Raw genomic sequence first — 25,163 nt, 5'->3', positions numbered from 1 at the left:
GCTGCCATGAATGTTACAGTCACGAATACAGTTAATGTGTAATGGTCCTAGCAGTGGCCCCCTACTCTCACAGCCGCGCTAACCGAGGTGGAAGCCACTTTGGTAACCTCTTTCGGTAGGCTACCGCTCCCGTAAGGATTTTCTGCAGTCGCGTGATCTTGGCTAGTACCATCATAGCTGGCAACATTTCTGAGGAGTTTATCAACGATTAGTTGTTAACGAACGTACTTTCATATATCGTAAGATTCCACTCTAAGAATTAATATACCCGCATATCTCCCCTCAGCAGGCTTGCATTTTGTTGCTAGTAACGTTTTTGCTATCGTCACAACGTTCCCTATTGGTTTTCTATGAAAGCATTCACTAGTCACTGCAAGCGATGGGCAAACTATATAACAGACTTTTTTACGCACAAAAAGAACGGACTATTGTCTTTAATAAATCTAAAATAGTACCATACAATGTTGAACAGTTGCCTTACAATTAAAACCGATGTCCAAGAATACTGGACTGGACAAGATAGTAATTTTATGCAGGGCGTTAGGAGAACCTCTTCTCCGTGAAGGAGCCCAGTCCTCATACTGTGCCGTGTTGTAAGCTTTTTGACCCCCTGAAACCAGTTTCCGTTTTAGCGAGGTCGGAGTGTAATTAAGTAAAAAATGGGAGCTTACCGCGCTAGATCGAAGAAATGAACCGTATAAAAAGTTGGCTCAATGCACACAAAAAGTGTCCTGGTTCAGTGCTGATTTACAGATTTCTTGGACCTAGCCCCGCCCCGGTGGCTCAGTGGTTACGGCACTCGGCTGCTGGCCCGAAAGACGCAGGTTAGATCCCGGCCGCGGCGGCTGAATTTCGATGCAGGCGAAATTACAGAGGCCCTTGTACAGTGCGATGTCAGTGCACGTTAAAGAACCTCAGGTGGTCGAAATTTCCGGAACCCTTCACTACGGCGTCTCTCATAGCCTCAGTCGCTTTGGGACGTTACCCCCCAATAAATCAAACCAATAGCTGACGTAATGTAGTTCACAGCGCCGTCTCTCTCTAAACTTTTCCCCTCAGCACTCTGAATGTCTTCCTGCTTTCTTTGATTCGTTTTACCCAGCCAGCTTATATGGTTCCAGAATTTTCTTGACCACCTTTTATTTGCATCGCGAACTTCAGCCAGCCATTGGACAGAGGACTGCTTCATTTTAGCCTGGACGACAACCTGAACTTGCTGTTCCTTTTGACGATAAGATTCCCATTTTTCGCCTATTTCCTCCCAAGATAACTGCGCCCTCTTTGCTTCTCTGTGTTCCCTTTAAGCCACGCGTCGTTGTTCGATGGCCTCCTTAATTTCCATATTCCACCAGCTTCGTGGCTTCCTCTTTCCTCTCCGGCGGTTTACTCCTTTCAGTTGTTTCATTTTTGTACTGATCAGTACTTCTAACTGATCATAATCCCACCTTTCTACGGGCCGTTTCTAGATTGCTTCATCTATGTCAGCTGCTATTAGCGCTATTTGCTCGTCGTTTAATTTTCGTTCTCTTTATGACTTATTTGCGTTTCCCTTTTGATGAGGGCTCTCAACTGTAGACTAACAGGTTTATGATCACTTCCTAGGCTGTACTTCCCCTCTTCGTCTATTTCCATTATTGCCAGTTTGCTGTAGAAGCCCTGCGACATTAGACAGTTGTCATTGGTCATCTGCCTGTTACGGAATTCCCACGTGATTTGTTCCTAATATTTAGCTTCTCGATTGAAAATAACTAGGTTGCGCCGCTCACAGAAGTCTAGCAGAAGCTTCCTTTTCCAATCTGTGTATCCATCCAGATCATCGATGTGGCCATTCATGTCACCAAGCAGAATAATATCGGCACCGTCTCCAAACTGCTTTATATCATCATTGAGACACTTAAGTAGATCCTGATTTTCTCGCCTGTATTTGTCCCCTGTCCCTAAATATACTAACCCTCACCAAGACCGTTTACCGGCAATCGTACCTGATACCTAGGCATGTTCTTTGCAAGTTTATTTTCCTCTTTGCCAATTTCTTCCTGATGTATCAGCATACCTAATTCTCCTCCCTTCTTCTGCGTTGTTCTGTTGCACCCTTCCCAGACATAGCAATCGATTAAAGATGGCTCTCCTAGATCTGTGAGATGAGTCTCGCATAGAGCCTACACAGCTACTTCTTCGTCTTTTAACTGCTGTTCTATTTCTAGCCATTTTGTCCTCTTTCTACCCCCTTCCATATTTATGTAACTGATCCTGACATTAAATTTGTTTTTAGTAGTTTTCTTCCTGGGCCTCCCAGTGGTTGTTTTGCTTGACTCAGCCGCCATTTTTACACTTTCTACTTCGCTTCTACCTACCCCTACGCCCTGAGCCGCCGTGGACCCCCTAAAAAAGCTACCGCCGGAACTGCCAGGCGCGAGCCTATCTCTTCTCCTACCCTACCACTAAAATGGATGCCATCTCGTGTAAACCTCTGCAAAAGCCTGCTCTGTTCACTTCTCTGCTTATGTCTGCCACTTCAAAGCCTTTCTCCAGACTTAACTTCCTTATCTCTCGATCAACAGACACTACGTCCTTGGCAACCCCTCCTTTCCCTCTTTGCACCTCCGGCACTGTGCACATCACGATCTGCACTTGCTGTGCTATCGCCCCTATAGCGTGAGCTTCCTCAGCTAATCTCTCCACTGCTTGTGCGGCGTCACCATTCAGGACATCATTTCGCCCCGCCGCTACCACTACCAAGTTACGCCCCGCAACATGCTCAGAAAGTTCACTTTTTGTCTCTCTCAGTGCCTCGTCCATTGTCCTCCCTGGAAATACTTCGGCTGCTACCCGCCTATTACCCATTATACGCTCTATTATAGTTCTCTTTCACCTCCTCATGTTTGAGTCGCCAGCGATACTCTCCTCCTCCCTCCTAACTTCCGGATTTCGCAGCCTCTTATTAGTGACTGATACCTCATTCTTCGCGTTTAGCTTCGTCTCATTCCCTTCATCGCCTCCCGACTTCCTCCCTCCCACCTGTGCGTAGCTGTTCCTGTCTGAGCCAGCCGAATTTCTTTTCTTATCGCTGTCCATGTCAGTGCAAGCCCCATCCACATGGCTGGCGCTGGAATGTCCGTCAATGTGGCTTCCGATGGCGGTGTCAGCCATTTTTGCCTCCAACTGACCAAGCTGTTCTTGAAGTTTGCGCTTCTCTACGCTCTCTACCTGTAGCTCTCTCTCTAGAGCATCAATTCGTAACACTAGTTTGGTCGTCGCTTGGTGAGCTCTGTCCAGGCGTGCGCCTAATACGCAACATTTGGACACAAAATCTGTGCCTTCGGCCTCCTCTACCGATACGAAGCGCGTTTCTTTCAAATTGACCGACGCCTGACACTCCTTGCATTTAACTTTCAGAGTCTTGACCATCTTAGCAGCACTCGACTATTGCTCCCTCAAAATTGCTAGAATACCTAGAGGCTCAAAGCAAAAACAAAACACTTACCAACCCGTGCACAAACACAATTCTGACCACCGCAAATGCCGATCACCTAGATAAGGAATAACTATCTTTCTACAAAAATTAACTCATAAATCAGCGCAGAAACACTATAGCTGCCGGCCAGAATAGACCCGGCCATTATAGGTCTCTGACCTAAATTCTACTCTTTAGCCTGCACTTCCCCTAACTAGCCTAAAACTCAACGCATCCTACTCCCAAAATATTGAAAGAAAGTACTCATCCATTTGACGCAGTCCCGTCGCTTTCGCAATCATCAGTCCGTCCAGTCCCGGTCACCATGCGTGACGCGGGACCGGGACATTTTCCTTGTTCCGAAGCTACCGCGCCGCCTAGCGGCGTTTAATGAATGTGCCTTATCAGTTAAGGAATCAACCAAACGATGGCGCTACCAGAGCACGTGCTGACCAGTAGTGAAATTTGCTTGCAGCGCAGGCATTAAGTATCCTCGTGGAGGAAGGAGAATTTAGTTTTTATTGCGAAATCAATACTACTTTCACTTTCAAGCCTTTGCGGTGCGACGGCGGTGCACATGAAATGACCTTTCGCATGACCTCTGAGTGACGTCACGCCGAAGAGCTGGGCGACCATCTCGCGCCGTCCGTGTGCGACGGCGGTGCACATGAACGGCGGCCTGACTGGATTGGATTGGATTGGATTAGATTAGATTGGATTGGATTGTATAACCGATGCATCACCACAAATCTAACCACAAGCACTACCACCAGCTGCACTACCAGCTGAACCATGGCGTAGGTACGGATATTGCTTTCGCAATTACCGGGCTTAACCAAGCTAAGCCACGGCGAATTTTTCCTTCCTCCATCTCTGTCCTCTATAGCAAATTCCGCCAGCAGAAGCGCAAGCAGCATGTACGCCCCTGCTCATACTTTCGGCCATGTCATTTCCCGAGGTACGCAGTCAGATTTGCCGAGCAGTCTCGCGCTCGTTTTGGAGGTCTTGGAGGCTGTTAGTGAGAGCAATACCGTCACAAGGGCCAGCCAGCTGACCTGGAAACTGTTGGTGTGAATCCGTACATACGTCCCGCGTATTTTTGACAAGTGGGCGAAGCTTGACGAATGGAAGATGGTAGGTTCGTGTCTTTAAAATTTCGCTGGCTTTAATTTTCCGCCAAGAAAGAGACCATAAAAAATGCTTAATACACAATATGCGAAATGTGCAATGTCAACTCTAGGCGCTCCGAGCACTGGGACCTCCATGTTGGTTTGGAAGAGAAAACCAAGCCGTTGCCTTGCGTTGGGTTGAAACGGCTCGCTTCTTTTGAAATGCGAAATGCGTATGCACTGTTGCGCTACGCTGTGCACTATGCGAAGACAATACGATGCGTGCAGGAACCAGGTATGTTTCAGCTTCACGCTTTATTATTTATACTCCGTGCCGACGTTTCGAAAGAACCCCAAATGCCACGCGAGGTGTCATGTGTCAGCATGCCGACCAGTGCACAGCTTTCGATGTCTGCGCTGATTTTTCACAAAGCTTTCTAGATGATTTACGTTTCAATTAAGACAAGATCACAGTCTTTGTAGTCTAATGTGAAACTTAAGGGCCGATTTCGTGCATTTACTACCTCTCCAATAGCGCATAGTCGGTCGGACGTCAACATATCGACGCATACTTGAACAGCGCAAAATAGGAGACATTTTTTTTTTCAGCCGGCTTACGCCTGTGCAGCTGAAGCGAGTAGTGCAGTCGCGAGTAGTGTATTAAATTGCCCGGCCGTGGGCACTCAGTGCGCTCAATCTATAAACCTCGATAGCCTGTGCCATGGCGAAACGATGTGCACTCAAAGAACCATACATGATCACTGCTTCTTCAGGTGCTCACTTGAGTTTTCCCGTGTTCTATTAATTCTAGAAGCGCTAGAAAGCTTTGTCAACCGTGGAGTTGTTGCAAAGTCCCACGCAGACCTCTAAGTCGTACGATCGCGTCTGCATATGTTTTGCGCATGTGTCTTCGTTACGTAATACACAATACGCATAAAAACTCAGTTGTGAATGTTTATTTTTTCAGGATTCCCACAATCGATGTCTGCGGGGACGAAAATCTGCTCAACAAGCGGAAAGTATAGCTACTATCTCTTGTGAAGGAGGGACGCATTTCTGAGCTGGAAAGTACGCATGACAGTGGTCTGTAAGCGCTTCAGGCCGCCAGATTTTATTATCGTTGTGGCAAGCTGTAACAGCTGCTTCAGGGCAAAGCCATGTGACCAGAATTGAGAGCAAGCCAATTAGGTGTCGGAAGCAACAAAACATGCGAATTTCACACCTGTACAAACAGCTTGATCTGCGTATGGAGTCCGTGCATGCACCTACTGCTGTAGGTTCTTTCTATAATCATGGGCGCTCTTCAAGGCAGCAGGGAAGGATCCGCGCTGCCGTCTATGCTTGTGTTCAAGCAGCTTAAAAGATCCTGAATTCTTTACACAGATTTTTTCCTGGCTTTCCTCCCAACATCTTCTTATAAAATAAAGATGCAATTGAATTTAATATTGCAAGCACGAAATCTGTAAAAACAATTGTATATCTGATTTCCTCTTGTTAATATCGACTAATAAGATTGCAATATCCGCTCCAGCTGCGTCTTAAGCAAGAAGCGGTTTCAACGATTTATAGGCCTCGTTGAAAGTGTGGTGACAATCAACACTAGCACTGGCGCCAGGCTCTGAAACGGCGTCGTTGAAAATGGCGGATGTGCACTGGAGGAAAGGAATGGCGGCTAGTCGAGGGTATTGAGTGATTACACTTCAATGCGCGCAGCGTCCAACATTCTCGGACAAAATGCTAGATTATTGAAAAATTGTAAGATACTTTTATGGAAGTATTAAGGGTAGTGGTTCATTCTTCTGATGTGAAACAAAATATTTCTTTTAACGCGTTTCAGTCCATCGCAACGAGCAGTTGGGACTGCCTTAAAAAACCAATGGGGAAGGCATTGACAACAGCAAAAACATTAATAGCAAAAATAAAAAACGCAAGACTGCCGTCGGGTGATCCGTGGATGTATTGATTCTTACCCTAAAATCTTACGTTATACGCAAACATTGCGTTCATAAACTGTTTCCCGCTTAAAAATGATTTCGTCCAGAATTGTTCGCACCGTCACAGAAGTTAGTCGACTCAACTGTGCACTCAGCGCAAAGCAACCACTCACCACCCTACCAGAAGAATTCATTTCACCCCTTATGTAATACCCATGCCTGGGGTATTACATAATGGGTGGTAACTAATAAAGAAAACGTTCTTACAACTGTACATAATTTGTTACATTTTCATCGAACTTGGATGAGCAGGCGATGGTGGCAATGTCGCCTAGAAGGCCGTTCCAGTCTGCAGCTGTGCGGGGAAAAAAGAATTGGCGAAGGTGACAGTGCGCGAGAGTGGACGGGCCATACGAAAATGATGACTGGTGGGGAGTGATATGCGTGCTGGGGGAGGAAGAATATAAGGAGCGGTGCGCATGGGGCTGTTGAAGATTTTATGAAATAAAGACAAGCTGGAAGTGCGACGAGGGAGTGATAAGGACGGTAAACCGAATGGCGTTTTCAAGGCAGAAACGCTAATGTCAAAAGTATAGGATGCGTGAATAAAACTGGCCGTGCAATTAAAAAAAAATTGCGATCATAATGCGCAATGCTTGAACCGGTGATTAAATGCAGCACAGGGTTCGATCCCAGTGCAACATCAGCACCAAAATTCAAACGAAGCTGAGGGTGTGGTAGGAGCATGTCGGCGCTTACGTTCGCTAAAAGATTAGCAATGCCAGCAGCTGAAGCTTAGCTTTTGGAATTCCACTAGCAAAATTCATGACAGCTATACCGGTGTCAAGAAAGCACGCACAGCAAACGACGCACCAGCTCGACGAGCTACCAGACCGCCAAGCAGTTTCGCATATCTTCAATTGTTGGAAACACTTCTGGACGGGTGCTTTTCTCCGCTTTCTACCACTTCCTTTCCATCAAATCACCTGCAGAAAAATAGCGCTCACAGAATCTGCAGTCACGTGCCAAGAGCGGAAAACTGCAGTGGCGACCACGTGGGAGAACGATACGCAAAAGCACAGACACATGAGAAACGTTTACCGATGGCGACTCTAGTAAACGGCTTCTAAGAAACAACAGTTTCATTAGAGCTTTAACTATGAACACACTCAGCTAGGTAGCTCGCAAGTGCTGATGTGAATGTGCCTGTATGTGCCTGAGGTGCAACACACGACATAAACGCCTACTGCTTCGTCTCCTTGGGTCTCTGTTGCATTGTTTACATGGGTTCAATGTATTTCTGACCGGTCCAGTTTATCACTCTGCCAAATAAGATCGGTGTCACTGGCGAAGATGCCGAAATGGGCAGTGGCGCGGGGCGGAGCGCTCGCGCTTGGCCCCAGCCGGCCAATAAATCATTCCTTCCCCTTGAGTTATGAGTTCAATTCGTCGGCTTGCGGCCATGTAACGTTAATATTAATAAGACTTTTATACAGCATTTACATGATGTTCAGTTTCGTTTAGTAGGGGTTTCTTAAAGAAATACCATATTGGTTTGGGCAGAGGTCGCGCCTTTGAAACTGGGTTGTCAGACTGATGGGTACTATTTTCAGATTTATTTGTGAATCATCATTCAGTAAGCCTAGCATGTTCAAGTTACGCTCTAATAATTCAGTTCAAACTAATCTTCACCTAAAGGCAGACACCTTGACACACTCTTAAAGAAAAGTAGTCAAGTAACTTGGGGTACAAAGTAATTGTTCGTCACATATGTTACTCTCTAGGTGCTAAGAGCAGAAACTATCTGTGGGCAGCAAAGTTTGCGATCTCTAGAACGAAGTAGTAGTTACAGGAACTATTTTTAGGAATACATTTAGCCCCGCTAGAAGGTAACAGCACTTACTAGCGTCGGCAACATTTGCTACCTCTTGAAAGGAGGGACAGGAAAATGCTCTAGTAACGCTTACTACACACTCGAATTAGTCATTTGGGACCAACTGTTTTTACCACAACCATTCGGTCCCTTTCGAGGATAAATTCGAAGCATTAAACTGCTCTTTCTCTGAGAACGAAAAGCGACTAGTTGCACTACCACAAAAGGAGTGGTTAAAAATAGTTATCCTGAAGCGTGCTTTCAAGGCTTATCTCGGACGGTATATCGCACGTTTACAAGAAAAAAGACATACACAAACATGAAAATACCAGCATCGGAACTCCCGTTCATTGGATTGGGCCCCAAGCGCGCATCTCATTAGGCCGGCAAAGCAAACAGTGCAGTCTAACAAAGACTACCTTTCTACACGACGCACAGACTGTGCCCGGGAACACCGGTTTAACCAAAGCATGGTGATTTTGCTGCCCTGTGCTATTGGAGTGGGCTGTGTTAAGCCTTAAACCACATGCATGGAGGTTCAAATCTCGTTTTATGCGATAGCATAAGAGGACAGCGGAAAGCCAGCGTCGTCTGGTGACCGGTGTCACGCATGGGTAAGAAATTAAAGAAGCAGTCCTGCTAGCCAGTGCTTCGGACCACAACGCCATTGGTGCAGCTTAGCATCCCGCGCGTAAACCGACCAGTCTTTCTCTCTGTGGTTCAGAGGCTTTCGTATTCAACTTTATGGAAGCGCCACTCGACGAGCATGCAGCAAGGCGCACGGAACTGCTGGAAATTAGAAGCACTGAAATTCAGTTAAAAGTCCCAGTGCTGTCGCAATTTCCTCGGTTAAAGGCAATTAAGCGAGCTACAATTTTTTTCAGAAGAGCGTGTTGTCGGGCTAGTTGGTTCTGCGCAGTATATAAGTGAATTGCACAACAGCTTAGACAGGACACAGGAAGAAACACATACAACAGTTCACGAGCGCTCGTGAACTGTTGTAGGCGTTTCTGTCTCTGTCCTGTCTAAGTTGTTGCGCAATTCACTTACATAATTTTTTTTTGTCACATCAGAAGTACGGAACCGTGCGTACTTAACGCGCGGTGACGCGCGGTGCTCAACTACGACAAACAATTTATCACGTTAATTTTTCGTAAATTCTACTGAAGGAATGTCGGACGGTTGCGGGAAAGAACGAAAATTTGCTTTTTCTTTTTACGTATGCGTGAGCCGGATTCGCAGTAACCGACAGCAGCATGCACGACCTGTGGAAGCAAGGAATATCACACCAGGGAGAAATGTTGTCTGGATAGTTGCACTCATCAATACTGGAATATTTCGGTCCAGCATGCTATCGTACATTTTCTCTTCAAGGCAGTAACGGGTATGGGAGGTTGGTGGCCGTGCGAGTCTTACCGAGCGGGAGCACCGAGATGAGGATGGCGGCCAGGCCGGCGAGCAGCAGCAGCGCCGCCTGCGACCTCCGGCGGCGGCAGTAGCGCACCAGCGGCAGACTTAACAGGCCACCGGGGATCTCGCCCGCCGCCGACAGGGCGAAGTTGACGAACCGGCTGCCGCCAAGGTCCACCGACGACAGCGTCGTGGCAAACAGCAGCAGGTTGTCGCAGAACCTGCGCCCCACAAGCGGTGTTACTCGCCTAGCAGAAGCACTTCTCGTAAGCATAAATGATGGCATATCCATGAGTCAGCCATGACTGCCAGTACAGTACGCATGAGCGGCAGACGATGCCTATGGCTCTGCTATTATTTGGTGGCTCGAGAGAGATACGAAGCACTTATTTGCCCACCCTGGCCCGGGTCACCGTCTCAAGTCGGGGAGCTGGAACCCATATCGCCCAACACCTAGGTGGGTAGGGATCTGCAATGGAGGTGCGACACGTGTGCGGGTCCAATATGCGTGTGTGTGTTATCAGGGTAGGCGCCACATACCTAAAATCGGTGGTGTGCACAGAAGGTGCACAGATCACCTGGCTGAAAATTTGCGCTTGTCTAATGGATGTAGACTTTCGGCGAATAAGAGTGGAGGAGGGGGAGGAAGGAGGTGTCGTACTCCTTCCAGACTTCCTATTCGGTGCTTTTGGTGCTTAGCCTACTCATCGGGTTGTAATCATTCGACCTATGGGGAGGGTTCCTCGGAGACGTTTCGCGAGCGAGGTAATGTGCCCGTTCGTTCTCTTCTATCCCATGGTGACCGCGAACCCATTGCAGAAGGCCGTGCAGGTTTGGGTGCGGGTGGAGGTAGGTGTGTATCTGGCGTCGATATGCCCCAAGAGCATGTTAGTGACCAAGTCACAGTGGTGCGTTGTGGTGTGCGTACGCACTCTGACGGCGTTATTTTGGTGAGGGGGGTGAAGGATCGCTTCTGGTATTACTCGTGCTTCAGCTGAGGCCGGACCAGCAACGCCGGTGTGGTGACGGACTCCCCATGGCGGGGGCCTACAGACGAAGTTGTAGCATTGGATTCAGCGAAGGTTGTATCTGTGCAATACGTGGCATGGGATGGAGTCTTCAGTTGACTTACTCTTGCTTCACATTGTGCCGAATCTCTTTACGGATCCATGCTGGGGGTTATAGGCAGTTTGATTACGCGGGATAGATGTAACCACGGCATTAGAAAATCGGAGACTAGTGGACGTGCTGTGTCCAAGTGTATGCATGTCACAGCCTTGATGGGATGTGCTCAAGTGGTGGTTCTGAGCTTCATTATGCGCGGCAGTCTTCTCTTCTAGCGTGTTGCTTAAAACAGCATGTTGAATGAGATAACTGCGTATAACGGGGCTCCTAGATTCGTGCGTAAGCGTTTGCGGATGGCTGTTTCCGTTTTCCTGAGCTGAGCGACCACACATGTGCAGTACGGCTTGCGTGTTCGAATGTATGGTGCTTAAATGAGCTGACTTCGGGAAGGTGTACGCTCATAGATTATGTAGAAAACCAGCGAAAAAGACGCATTCACAAGGAGGAGAAGTACACAGGACAACGCTGGAAACACAACTGAAAATTCTTTACTTCGCCAACATCAGAACAGGGCGCACATGCGCGAGAGCACCACAAATGCTATCAAAACAGCAAAACACAAAACTGATTAAGCGAGCGAAGAAACATGTGGCAACCTATGTCCCATTCATGAAAGTGCACTCTTTTGCCGTGAACCTGACAGAGCTGTCGCTGACGCATTCAGTACCTAACTGCTTGATTTTAAAAGCTTCTAAGATTTCTCGTTCTATTCTTTACTTCGCCAACATCAGAACAGGGCGCACATGCGCGAGAGCACCACAAATGCTATCAAAACAGCAAAACACAAAACTGATTAAGCGAGCGAAGAAACATGTGGCAACCTATGTCCCATTCATGAAAGTGTACTCTTTTGCCGTGAACCTGACAGAGCTGTCGCTGACGCATTCAGTACCTAACTGCTTGATTTTAAAAGCTTCTAAGATTTTCTCGTTCTATCTGTGTTTTGCCGCGGCCGATGATTTTGACATTATGGAACAGAGGGGTGCAGTCTTTGCAGTGGTTGCAGTGTCTTGGAAGATTTGCTGTGTTGCCTGGCTGCAGCGAAGTGCGGTGCTGCCTCATACGGTCGTTGACGCATTGACCCGTTTGACCTATGTAGGCCTTACCACAGGACAGTGGGAGCGAGTAAACAACATCGGTTGTGCATTTGGTGAACATGCTCTGGTGTTTAACATTACATTTCTTTTTTGTGCTGATTTTTGAGATACGTGGACAAAGTGACGACAGTTTGGTGGGCGCAGAAAAGACTACCTTAACACCGTATTTCTTGGCTACCTTCTTAACGTTATGTGAGACTTTATGCAGGTATGGCATTACAGCAGGTCTGGATTCCTCACTAGGCGTTTCATCTCTTTTGTATTGTGACTTAAATTTACTGGTCAAGGTCTCAGCAATAGAAACGAGGACGTCCTCAGGGTAGCCCGCTGACCTCAAGCGGTCAAGTTGCGCTAAGAAACTCTTTTGCATACTGTGTGCACAAGACCTGCGCAGAGCATTACCGAGGCAAAGGTTGGCAATGCCTCTCTTCACAAGTTTGGAATGTGAGGAGGAGTAGGGCAGCAGGCTTTTCTTACCATGCACCATACCATGCACCAACTGGCCCAACAAGCTACGCTTCTTCAATACAATGCTCATAGATTACTTTTAGATAGTCGTAGAGATTTCGCCCGCGATGGCTCAAGCCACACCTTCAGATTTTCGTTAGACAACCCGCAGAGTAGAAAGGCCCCAGCGTGCCCCATTTGCTTGTCTAAGATTCGTTTACCTCATTCGTCCGGCTCAAATATTCACGCACTGCGCTGTGAGTTTCGCCCACTGCCCTTCGTCGATCGTGCAGCCACACGCCATCTTAGTTCATTCACTCCTGTTGAGAGCCGCTCCAGTCGCTCTCTGTGTGCCCGGTACTAAGAACTTGTGCCCGTATGTCTTTGTGCCCGTACCAGCAATGGTAGGTTTTCGAAACAAAAAGAAATATTACAATACTTGGGGCTCTCACTTCGCTTCCCATAGAATAAAAATAGCTTACAAAGAAAGACACACGATAACGTTAAGATTTTGTGACCGCTAACCGCGTTCACAAAAACCAGTCCCGACAGTCGGGGGGAAACATTCTCGTCACAGTGAGCAAACTGGCATTTTCAGCACCATCTTCATTTCATACAGATACTCTTTTCCGTTTAGTGCGCAAGTACTACTTCACTCAACCTTGGACTTGAAACGGAGCGCCAGCGGGGAAGGCCTTGCGCAGCTGCATCGTCAACGCACGAGACAGGCACCCCCGCTCATGCTTTAAGTTGGGCTAGTTGGCAGTCGGCATCACGCATATTGAATAGCGACAGAACACACGCTAGATTTGCAACTTGCAACTGAGCTCGCGGCTACCTATAGCGGCGACCTGTAAGGGAAAAAAAATTGGCTACGGTTTAGCTCTGCTGAAACCTGGAGTGCCGCGATAGCTACAGCTGGCCGAGTGGAACTCGCTCAGTCGAATTGCAAAGTCAGTTTTTCGCCGCTCCGTTTCGTTAGGCGTTCCTTCTTTATCTTCGTCCCTGGACCTGGATTCACTCTCTCCCCCTCTCCACTCCTCCCCCAATCGGTTTCGCCGGCGCGCCGCCACCAGCTTCTCCGCACCACGTGACCAACCACGTGACCAGTCAAGGCGCCGCCACGGTGAAGGCTCGAAATGCTAGCGTAATGTATGCGCGCGGCGCGTTCACCAGCTCTGTGCTCTGACGTCACTCCGCGCATGCGCACAACGGACGAGGCGAGCGGCGTCTGCTCCGGCTTCGGCGCAGGGGCGAGGCGCGCGGCGCGAACACTAGCTACGGGCTGTGACGTCACTCCGCGCATACGCACAGCTGGCGGAGCGGTGGTACCACCGCTGAGCGCGCAGCCACGCTGGCCTCGAGAAGCAGTTGGTGTAGTTAAGCTATCGCAGCACCCCAGCCCCGCCATTTGCGGCAACCGACAGCGTCTGTAGATAAGATATTGCATGTGGTTCCCTTTGAGACGGTGTTAGGCGTTTGACCTAGGCGTTTTTAATGCGAAAGCATCTCTTGCCTCACTAGTGGCCTGGACAGGATGTGTCCCTACGGGCTGTGGGCAGGAAGTGTGGACAGGGCGTGCCCTCATGAACTGTCGATCGTGGAGTAAGGAGTGTAATGTTTATTTGAAATAAATGCTAATGATTGAATGGAATGTTTGGATAACCGAATTATTAAATAAAGTATTTATTAGATAGAAAGGTAACTAATTTCGTTAATTACTCCGAGTAATTCACGAACGTCAGAAAAATAGCGCAAAAAACGAGGACGAAAAGAAAGCAAAACAACAGCACCAGCGCTAGCTCACAACTGAAGGTTTATTCCAAGGAAAAAGAAACGTAAAGAGGGCCATCAATCAAACAAGTAAAACAAACGCACGTGTTGCTGCGTGGAATCAAGGAAAAGAACTTGACTGTCATGCAGGCATACAGACGGCTTGCTAACGCGCAATCTTGTTTTTTTCTTCATATGGTAGCCTTCGATAATCTCTGTGGTTAATTGGGTTGGGTGTCTGTACAATGCATCACTGGAGTTCATGGTATGGAAGCGAGATTTGCAGTCTCTGCAATGTTCTACTAGATTACTACATTTATTAGCCTCCAAGGCATTAGCATGCTCAGTTAGGCGGTGTTAATAATATTATCCGTCTAACCAATGTACGCTTGTCTGCAGGAAGGAAGAATTTTATAAACAACGCCTTCAGAGCGTGGAACATATTGTTACGTGCTTCCACAGAACATCGACGGAAGAAGACGAACGGTAGGACTGACCGGTAGAGAAAAAGGAAGAAAAAGGGCGGAAGGACTCTCGTAGTCTTCGTCACCGTACTTCTTCTATCGATCCCCTCTGTAAATAAACCCCCGTTCGTGCTAAGCACGTAATATTTGTTTTATGTTTAAACCCGCAGGCACTTCGGGATTCATTTTCTTTTTCAGCCCTTCTTTCCACCATTGCACACACTATTATAAGTTTTTAGGAGCAGAAAAGACAACCCCTATTTTATACCTCTTTGCCACTTTTTTCAGGTTATGCGAAAGATCTACTGGAGAACTGCAAGCTCGTTCCTTTGTTTCACTCTGTCTGACCCAGGCACAGACACCGAAGTCTCAATCTTCTTGGCTATCTTGTTACAGCACAATAAAGCGGCATCATCCGAGTAACCTGCTTCTCTTTACCTCTTAGCCTGTTCATTGAAGCTCTTATTAATCACATGCTCACATGATTTCGCTAAAGCAGAAAACAATGAAGAAACAACAAATCCGGCTTTTCCTTTTTTTTAATGATGCGACTTATAGGTAAACAACGGCTTGCAAGCCCTTTGCAGGAATTCCCAACAGATATGTCCCGTCTGAACTTTCAGGCTCAAATCTAAAATCTGCAGCCTGTTATCGACCGTGACCTCAGTGGTGAATTGCAGACCTTGAGCATTTTCTTTAAATACTATAAGAACATCAGTCATGTATCTAGAAAAGTTAGCTTCATCGACAGGTTAAAAAGTTATGAACTTGACGGAAAATCCGTGACGCTATCCAAACAAGTTTGTTTGAATTCTCAGATTTTCGAAGGATAAAAAAAATGTCACATAACACCGGCGCCACCCTAGAACCAATGCAAACACCCGCTCTTTGGTTAAAATGTTTACGTTGGCATTCAGGGAGCGTATCCTTTACGTAGAAAGACTGTAGTTCAAGAAAGCAAGCTACGGATATGCCACAAGCCCTTATAAACTCTTCTTCGTCATTGTCTACTGTAATACATTTTTCAACGGCACTAATCTTTTCATTGCGGGAGAGAGAGTAAAACAAATATACCACGTCGACACTAAATACAGTACAGGAGCCTGGATTATCATCCTGAAGGAATTTCGCAGTACTCTCAGAGTTGCGAACCCTGAACGGGTCCTTAATAGCCAGGAGAGCAAGCCGAAGGCGGCCTTTGAATAAACCTTTGAATAAATCTTTGCCGGGGTTAAGTGACATTTTTTATGCTTCGAAGATTGGCGCATTCAAGCAAACTTGTCTGGAATAGCGTCACGGATTTTCGGCTGCGTTGACTACTTCGGAATCTTGTTCAATAAAACTAACTTTTCTAGACACATGACTGGTGTTCTTATAGTACTTGAACAAAAAATGCTCAAGGTCTGCAATTCACCACTGAGGTCACGGTCGATAACAGGCTGCAGTTTTTAGATTTGAGCCTGAAAGTTGAGACGGAACATATCTGTTGGGAATTCCTGCCAAGGGCTGGAAAGCCGTTGTTTAAGTACAAGTCGCACCATTTAAAAAAAGGAAAAACAGGATTTGTTGTTTCTTCATTGTTTTCCGCTTTGTCGAAATCATGTGACCATATGATTAATCAGAGCTTTACGAATTGGAAAAACAGCGCAATCAAAGACGAGACACAAGAGAAGGACAAAACACCAGCGCTGGTGTTTTGTCCTTCTCTTGTGTCTCGTCTTTGATTGCGCTGTTTTTCCAATTCGTAAAACATGCACCAACCAGCCCGTATTTGCCCTGTTCTGGAATAAGAGCTTCAGTGAAGAGACTAAAAGGTAAAGAGAACCAGATTACTCGGATGATGCCTTGTAAGTGTAAGATACAGGACAAAAGCGCTCCCGGCATTCGCCTGAAGAACAAACAGGAATATTGATCAGCTTACCATGAGACTGATCGGACACTACGCTTTTACGAAAGTCATATTATATAGAAAAACAAGCACTATTGATACGTACCAGACGATGAAGAGGCATATGGCGTTACGCAGGAGCCTCTTGTGCCTCAAGATCTCCACTGGACTGGTGGAAGCAAGCTGGGCGTCGGCCTTGGACTTTTCGATCAGCTCTCGCATGGTGGACTCCATGTCCGGCGCCGGCCGGCCGTTGATGCGCAATATTTTCAGGATTGCCGCGCGGGCCTCCTTCTCACGGTGGGTGGACACCAGCCACCGCGGAGACTCTTGCACGATGCTGTCGCGCGATACGGCCACGGGTCACGTTCGTACGTAGCAGTAACATACTACTAGTACTAGCAGTAGTACCACAGTAGAAGCGGTAGCACAGCCGCCGCAGTGGCTGAGGGGTGATGGCGCTCGGCTGCTCACCCGGAAGACGCGAGTTCGATCACGGCCGCGGTGGTCGAGTTTTTATACAGATGAAATTCTAGAGGCCCGTGTACTGTGCGATGTCAGTGCACGTTAAAGAACCCCAGGTGGTCGAAATTTCCGGAACCCTGCACCACGGCGTCCCTCATGGCCTGAATTGCTTTGGGACATTAAATCCACAAAAAAACAAACCAAACCAGAATTGATAGTACAGTAGTAGTATTACCAGTAGTAGCAAAAGTATCAGTGGTAGTAGTAGTTCCAAGTAACAGTAGAAGTAGTACAGCGTAATAGTACCACTGGCAGTAGTAGTAGCAGTTTGACGACTACTCAAACCGGCTTTTCAAACAGAGCCCCAAAGATGTTTTTACCGCGCAAGGCGAATTCATTTCTTTGAAGGCGGAATGGATCACCGGCCTCTCAAAGCAGCGGTTTGGCCAGACCCTTCCCCAAGCATTTCAACCCCGAAAAGCCAGGCATCAGGCCTATGCAAGCCTTGCAACCATTAGAAAACCGGTAACTGCCCAGCAGCCCTTGGATCCGATCCTAGAACGTCCCAAGTCGAGGCACATGCTCTTTCACCATCGGCAGCAGCGAGAGTGCAGTGGACACCCCTTTGTCACGGATTTCTCCTTGCGCAGCTTCCAAGCCGCCTAACATCAAGGTGCATAAAATACCGCCAACATATGAGCTAAATCGTGGCATGAAGATAGCTACGCTAAGACCCTAGTGGGCAAAGGAGACACCCGACTCTCTGTAGTTCACCGCAGAAGCTTCGGCGAGCGGTATTACTCGCAGCACCGAGAGTGCAGCGGTCACGGCTTTAATAAGTTTTCTCTGCTTGTGCACCTTTCAGCACAAGCCGCCTGTCATCAAGGAACGTGCAAGAACTCCATCATGTGAGCTGCACCATCCCTTCAAGGTGGCTCAGTGGTTACGGCGCTCGGCTGCTGACCCGAAAGACGCGGGTTCGATCCCGGCCGCGGCTGCCGAATTTCGATGGAGGCGAAATTCCAGAGGCCCGTGTACTGTGCGATGTCAGTGCACGTTAAAGAACCCCAGGAAATTTCCTGAGCCCTGCACTACGGCATACCTCACAGCCTGAGTCGCTTTAGGACGTTAAACACCAATAAGCAATAAGCAAAAGCCTTCAAGGTAGCTTCGCTGCGGCCCTACCGGGCAAGGCCGACACCGGCGATGCTCCCTGTTTAAGCGCGGAAGATTCGGCGAGCGGCCATAATGGCAGCAGTGACATTGCAATGGACACAGCTATAACGCGCATTCCTCCTTATGCCTACTTCGACACTGGCCACCTGACATCTCATGTCAGAAGTAAAAAAAGGCTGAGGCTTAACTTGGTTAAGCCTGGAGAATGCGAAGCATCATCGTGTCGCGTAATTTGGAGGCGCACAACCACAGCGACGGCGCGAGGTGGACCCCCGTTTCTCCACTGTCGTGACGTCATCGTGTCACGTGGTGTGACGTCATGCATCACGTGATTTGGAGGCGCTCAACCACAGCGACGGCGCGAGGTGGGCCCCCGTTTCTCCACTGCCGTGACGTCATCGTGTCACGTGGTGTGACGTCATGTATCACGTGATTTGGAGGCGCACAACCACAGCGACGGCGCGAGGTGGACCCCCGTTTCTCTACTGTCGTGACGTCATCGTGTCACGTGGTGTGACGTCATGCATCACGTGATTTGGAGGCGCTCAACCACAGCGACGGCGCGAGGTGGGCCCCCGTTTCTCCACTGCCGTGACGTCATCGTGTCACGTGGTGTGACGTCATGTATCACGTGATTTGGAGGCGCACAACCACAGCGACGGCGCGAGGTGGACCCCCGTTTCTCTACTGTCGTGACGTCGTCGTGTCACGTGGTGTGACGTCATGTATCACGTGATTTGGAGGCGCATAACCACGGTGAAGGGCTGAAGTGGTAGCTAAAGTAGTATGCTGCGCATAAAAACAGCGCAGCGAAGACGGACAAGACAGAAGAAATAAGATGGAGAAGCGCTGTCCTTCTTATGTATTGTCCATCCTCGATGCGCCGTTTTTTACTTCTTCAATATGCACCAACTCGCTCAGATTTCGGTTCTTCTGCGGCCAGTGTCGAAGGCTGCCGAAGAAGAAAGAAGCCTCCATTGAGAGTCCCTTTTACGTCGACAATCCCCTGATTGCGGATAACAAGGCATTATGCTCCAAAACTCTGCACTGAAGAAACAGAAAAACTGGACGTTCCTCTGCACGGACAACTCAGTGATTAAGGCAAGGAAGACGACAGAGTACTGTGCATTGCTAACGAGTCTGACCTATCAAAAATTGTGTAGGGAGCTATCTCAATAAGATCCACCCTTGCTATTCTTAGGATGTCGATCTTATTTTTAACTACTCACCTCAAGAACATCTAATCGAATACAATTCATTCATCAATACACTTAAATGCAAGAAGCATTCGAAAACACTACAACAGACTTTGCACGCTCCCCAATCCTCTCAGAGACGTGGTTGAGCGACCATGACAAAAATTCCTTCTGGTTTCTTTCGTACGCTTCAGAATTCTCCCACAGACTTATCTAATCACAGCGAAGCTGCCGTATACTAGTCTAGCCAGTTAACATGTGATAGAAAAAAGGAATTAGAGCTCAACATACATAACTGTGAATCCATCTGGTTCGAATTAGGTTTATCGATAGCAAAAATTTATATTTGCGTCTATCTACCGGTCACCGTCATAGCCATTATTCGAGTTATGTACACGTACAGCACTTCAAGATGAATTAATTGTTCTGTTATCTGAAAACGAAAATGTTTGATTTAGGTCTATGGGGGTTTAACGTTCCAAAGCAACCCAGGCTCTGAGGGACGCTGTGGTGAAGGGCTCCGGAAATGTCCACCACCTTGAATTCTCTAACGTGCACTGACATCGCACAATACAAGGGCGTCTAGCATTTCCGCCTCCCTCGAAATGCGACTGTCGCGGCCGGGATTGAACCCGCGTATTTCGGGCAAGCAGCCGAGCACCATAACCACAGAGCCACCGCGGCGGCAAAACGCAAATGTTGTAACAGTAGGTGACCTGAACATTTCCCTTCTCGATGAAACTTCTATTCAGAGCATAAACTACAGGAGATCATTCCATAGCTTTGGCTTCGAGTGAACCTTCGCTGCTCCAACTCGATGCGGAACTGCTGATAGTAACATGTTTAATGATGATTATTGTACTAATATATTATCTTCACCAGAAGCAGACATCCTTGACATAGACATCACAGATCATTTCTTGACATTCCTGCGTTTTCACAGCATCGATCCAAGTCATCTCACAACGTTACACAAGAAGCTTCTCTTAGATAAAGAAAAATATTGGACTGGAGTGACGGAAGACAACTGGTATTCGATTATATTTATTCAAGTTACTCACAGGCTCCTTTACATTGGAGCATTGTGTGAGTGGGGCAGTACATAGAAGTTAGAGAACAGCGCGAAAAAAAAACACAAAAGAACAAAAAAAAACGACAGAAGAAAAACGTTATACAATAGTTAGCAGGAGGCACTCAGTAGAATACAAATAAAGTAATACATCAATAAATGGTCCCCAGCAACCACTTTATAGTTTTTAGCACTTCTTATCTCATTGTTTGATTCCGACTCAGAAATAAGAGAGTGTAAAAAAAAAATATTAGCCCCACCACAGAACCCATAATACACAGAAAGTGTACTTAAAGCAAACAGCAGAAAAGAAACTCTCCACAAAAAAAAGGCAGCCCTTCGACCTTATATATCACGCTGGCTGCAAGAAATAAGAACATCCTATCTGCATTAAAAGGACTCATTATGAACAAAAGACTGATCAGTGTATATAATAATGCCTCCAACAGCTTTCTGGCCACGGAGCTTCCGTGTAAAGCTTCGTGCTCTGTCAGCGTCGAGGCCAGCGGGGAAGGCGCCTGTTGATGGCTGTAGTGTAACGCGCTGACATCATGACGAATTGACACGGAAATTCTTCAGTTAAATCTGTGCAGTGCGTGTGAATTGCTGTGTGGGATACCGACGACGCATGCAGAACATGTGCTGCGCACCGCGCTACCGGTTTGGCTGCATAATAACGCACGGAAATGCGTCGTTGTCCACCACGCCGCCTGACTGCGAACGGCGCGGAGTGCTCCAATGGGCCACGCGACGGCAGGAAACGGTCGTTGTTTGTTTCGGCTCTCCGAACGTCCGCGTCCACTAAAACAACTTTGGCGTGAGTGATATGATTCGTGACGTCCAAGCTGCCGTATGTAGCAGCGGGAGAGCAGGTGAAACTCGCTTTTACCGCTAAGAATACAGGGCTGTCCTGACTGCTCCGGCTGGTAGTCAAAGGCCGCCCAGTCGGGATTGACCTCTCGACCGTTGACGCGCCATCAACACGAAGAATGCTGTCTAGATCCTTCGCCTTATCAGGACGCAGGAGAAAGTGTGCCTATCCCATGCTCGAGCGTCTGCAGCCCAGCTGATATAAGCAATGGCTAGCACAAAGCAGGGAGCGTCTGTGTGCTTCGTTTTCTGCTCGTTTCTTTCATTATGACGTTCGCGCTGTGAACCCGGCAATTGTCTGTGCATGACCTTTTCTTTTTTTGCCGAATTGCGAAAGGGCACATAGATATGCACGCGGCGTGCCTCGGCATTGCATAAATAAATAATGCGACTCTACTGCGTAAACAGCAAATTCGCCTAAGTGCAGTGTGGTTCTCAAGAATAACTGTGCAACAGTGCTAACATGTGAAAATAGCACACGTACAGCTCTCACTTCTCGCCATGGCGGAAGACTGAGGAGTGTGGAATTTTTTGTTTATAGGTTGTGGGAGCTTTGTAACACGGAGTGGGGTGATAATAAATGGCACTTGGCGCATGCGTGTTTTTTTTTATAACGAATATATTTCGAATACCTGTTCGCTTGGGAGACAATGATTTGTAATTTTATATAGACTCATTCGTGTTATGTCGTCAGAAAATTTTCGCCTTCGAACGCTCGCGCTGTACCCCCCATGATGAATTATATGACCAGCAGAAAAGTATTCAATACTCTTATATTACGCAAAAGAAGCTGGTCATGGCTTGCCTCAGAAGAGGATGTGTGCATTTCCGATGCACAAATTGTAGAACCGCAGTGGCAAAAAGGGTGACGGTCTCAAGTGTGCCAAGGTAAGTTGCTGGGCGAGTTGGTTGCGATATTCCCTGACTACAGCGCAACGAACGGGACAAGAAGGACACAGGCAGAGACACAACACAGCGCTATGTTGTGTCTCTGCCTGTGTCCTTCTTCTTGTCCCGTTCGTTGCGCTGTAGTCATGGAACTCAAGTGTGCATTTCTGCTGCATTACCCCTTTTTATGAAATGCTTGTTGTTAGACGTGATGCTTCAGTATTCTGTGCGGTTATTGCCCGCCTTCAATCATGGTCCGTTCGTTATTTTTCGATTATTACTTTTTTTTTTACAATTTCTCAGTTCCAGAAAATACGTTTAACTCTAGGCTATAACTTGAACATCAGTATGCTAGATGATGGCAGTGCAGAGTATGAAATAGGAGCGCTTTCAGACACTCATTCTTTTCAGAGCGTTACAACATCACCCGCGCGAATGACTCCGAAATCAACGCCTTCTTTAGATCGGTTCATATCCGACTCTGATCCATCTCTTGTAAAAGCTGGTGCTTTAACGAATGGCGTTAGCGACGGTTCCGTTTTTTTTGGGGGGTTTAACGTCCAAAAGCAGCTCAGGGTGTTAGGGGCGTCGTCTTTCGTGTCAGCAGCAACCCGCGACATTCGGGTCAGGAGCTGAGCGCCATAACCAGTCAGCCAACCCGACGGTTATGTTAGCGACGACTTCCCTATATTTAGCAGCCAGGTCATTAACACAACGAATAGGCGGCGTTCAGCATTTTTTTCCGACTCATCAATCCTAGAATGCTACCAACATTTAGTGCATAAGCGCAGTCAACTGGAACGATGTGTTTGTTGGCAGCAAGCGACGCGGACATGGAATATGAGACATTTATAGACAAACAGAATTGGCGCGTTTTCCTGTCAAAATATTTCAAACATATAAAGGAAGTTGGCAACTCCGGATAAATAAAGGATCGCTCAAACTCATGAAAAAAAAAACAATGCCATTGGTAGAAGACACTCATAAGAAAAAGAAGTTTCATGTTGGTTGGTTTTGGTTTATTGGGCTTTAACGTCCCAAAGCAACTCAGGCTATGAGAGACGCCGTAGTGAAGGGCTCCGGAAATTTCGACCACCTGGGGTTCTTTACCGTGCACTGACATCGCACAGTACACGGGCCTCTAGAATTTCGCCTTCATCGAAATTCAGCCGCCGCGGCCGGGATCGAACCCGCGTCTTCCGGGTCAGCAGCCGAGCGCCTTAACTACTGAGCCACCGCGGCGGGGCGTTTCATGTTGGCTTCAAGCCATTCAAGAATACAGAAACATAGTCGCCAAACACAATTGTGTTGCTAAAAGCAATATTTTAACCTCTTTAACTCAACATACGAGGCACAGAAAACGTTTAGAAGACTCATAAGCTGAAATTCGTACGGCATGAGGAGCAGTAACTAAACTTATAAAAGCCAGAATTGAATCATAGGAAGCTCAGCTGACTGATGCCTTTAACAACTTTTTGCTCTCAGTTGATGAGGTTACTACCAGCAGCCCTGGCGTATGATGTATGAATGGCCAAAATAGCGAAGCAATATTTTTAGTGCTAGTCTCGCATATTGAAGCTGTAGCCACATTTTTGACCATCTGCAACATCACAGTCCCTTATGCGGGGCATACTGAGACAAAACCTGGAAACTACGTCACTGATATACTAGCAGCTAGCATCACCTACATTTCATTATGTGCTTGCCGATAGCAAACGTAACAGTTCTATTCATCAAAAGGTAAGAAAAAATGAAACATTGTTTTTACCCGTGTTTCCAAGCAATTTAAAACAATAATTTTTAATCGCCTGTCTTCCCTTACTGACAGGTTTAACGAAGAAACTGTTTTCATAAGAATAGCCCCATTCCATTTTTTTTTTCGGTCTATGTCTGCAACCACTCCCCTGTCTAATGCGAGCGCCCCTGAGGGTACATAAATAAAAAAAAGGTAAACGAGAAATGGAACGCCCAGCGAGCTGATCGCAAGAATGCTTACGCGGGAACAAGTAAAGCCTTAACAACGTTGAAATTCGGGCTTGTTGGTTCATACTTCGAAGCAATAGCGTGAACAGGACAAGGGACCAAGAACGAGTAGACACACACAGCGCTAACATCCAACAAGTTTATTAGAAACAAAAGCACAAGATCTTATACATGCATTTTTGCCGTGTCACCCCAAAGCATGCACAAATTCACTGCGAGCATAGGTAAGCAATTACTTTTTCTGAGAGTCTGATAGAAGGAGTGCTTACACAGGCACTTCCTAATCTGGCTATCTTTTCTGGTTCAATCTGGCTATCTTTACAATTGAAGCTGAAAAGATAGCCAGATTAGGAAGTGCCTGTGTAAGCACTCCTTCTGTCAGACTCTCAGAAAAATAATTGCTTACCTACGCTCGCAGTGAATTTGCGCATGCTTTGGGATGACACGGCAAAAATGCGTGTATAAATACCTGTGCGTTTGTTTCTAATAAAGTTGTTGGAAGTTAGCGCTGTGTGTGTCTACTCGTTCTTGGTCCCTTGCCCTGTTTGCGCTATTGCTCCGAAGTAAAGCCTCGTCAAGCATGTGGCGGGCATGCGACCTGGTTCTGTGGCTGCAGAGTGCTAACAATCGTGAGCGACATTAGGCTTTCAAATTTAAGCTCCTTGACAGCGATATCAGCCCGCGACTCACAAGATGAAGGGCACCAGGAGCAGCCCACTGAGGCCGGCGACCAGCTGCAGGTGCTTCCAGCTTCCCACAAGGTACGCGACGCCGGGCAGCACGAGCGTTGGCGCGGTGAAGCCCAGCGAGAAGCCAATGTTGAGCAAGGTGCGGTGCCGGGGCTCCACGATCTCGGTGACTGCAGCGTGCAGGAAGGAAAGAAAAGCAAAACCATTGGGAGCCATGTTTGAGAGTTTGTCCTCCTGGCTGACTTTTGAGGTC

General features: G+C 47.3%; 1 protein-coding gene across 2 annotated transcripts in view; it reads right to left on the bottom strand.

Annotated features, from left to right (window-relative positions):
• The window catches only part of LOC149325978 (solute carrier family 22 member 6-A-like), a 131,503-nt gene that overhangs the window by 32,355 nt on the left and 73,985 nt on the right, over nt 1–25,163 (bottom strand). For both annotated transcript variants that reach the window (XM_089562356.1, XM_089562355.1), the window contains exons 6-8: nt 24,912–25,080; nt 16,681–16,914; nt 9,787–10,001 (exon numbers count right to left, since the gene is read on the bottom strand). In XM_089562356.1, coding sequence (XP_089418482.1) covers nt 9,787–10,001; nt 16,681–16,914; nt 24,912–25,080 — 618 coding nt within the window. The remainder of the gene's footprint in view (nt 1–9,786; nt 10,002–16,680; nt 16,915–24,911; nt 25,081–25,163) is intronic.

The sequence above is a fragment of the Amblyomma mixtum genome, chromosome 10 (assembly GCF_055824585.1).
Source record: "Amblyomma mixtum isolate Tamu chromosome 10, ASM5582458v1, whole genome shotgun sequence".
Classification (NCBI taxonomy): Eukaryota; Metazoa; Arthropoda; class Arachnida; order Ixodida; family Ixodidae; genus Amblyomma; species Amblyomma mixtum.
This window is presented reverse-complemented; position numbering and strand designations above follow the sequence as displayed.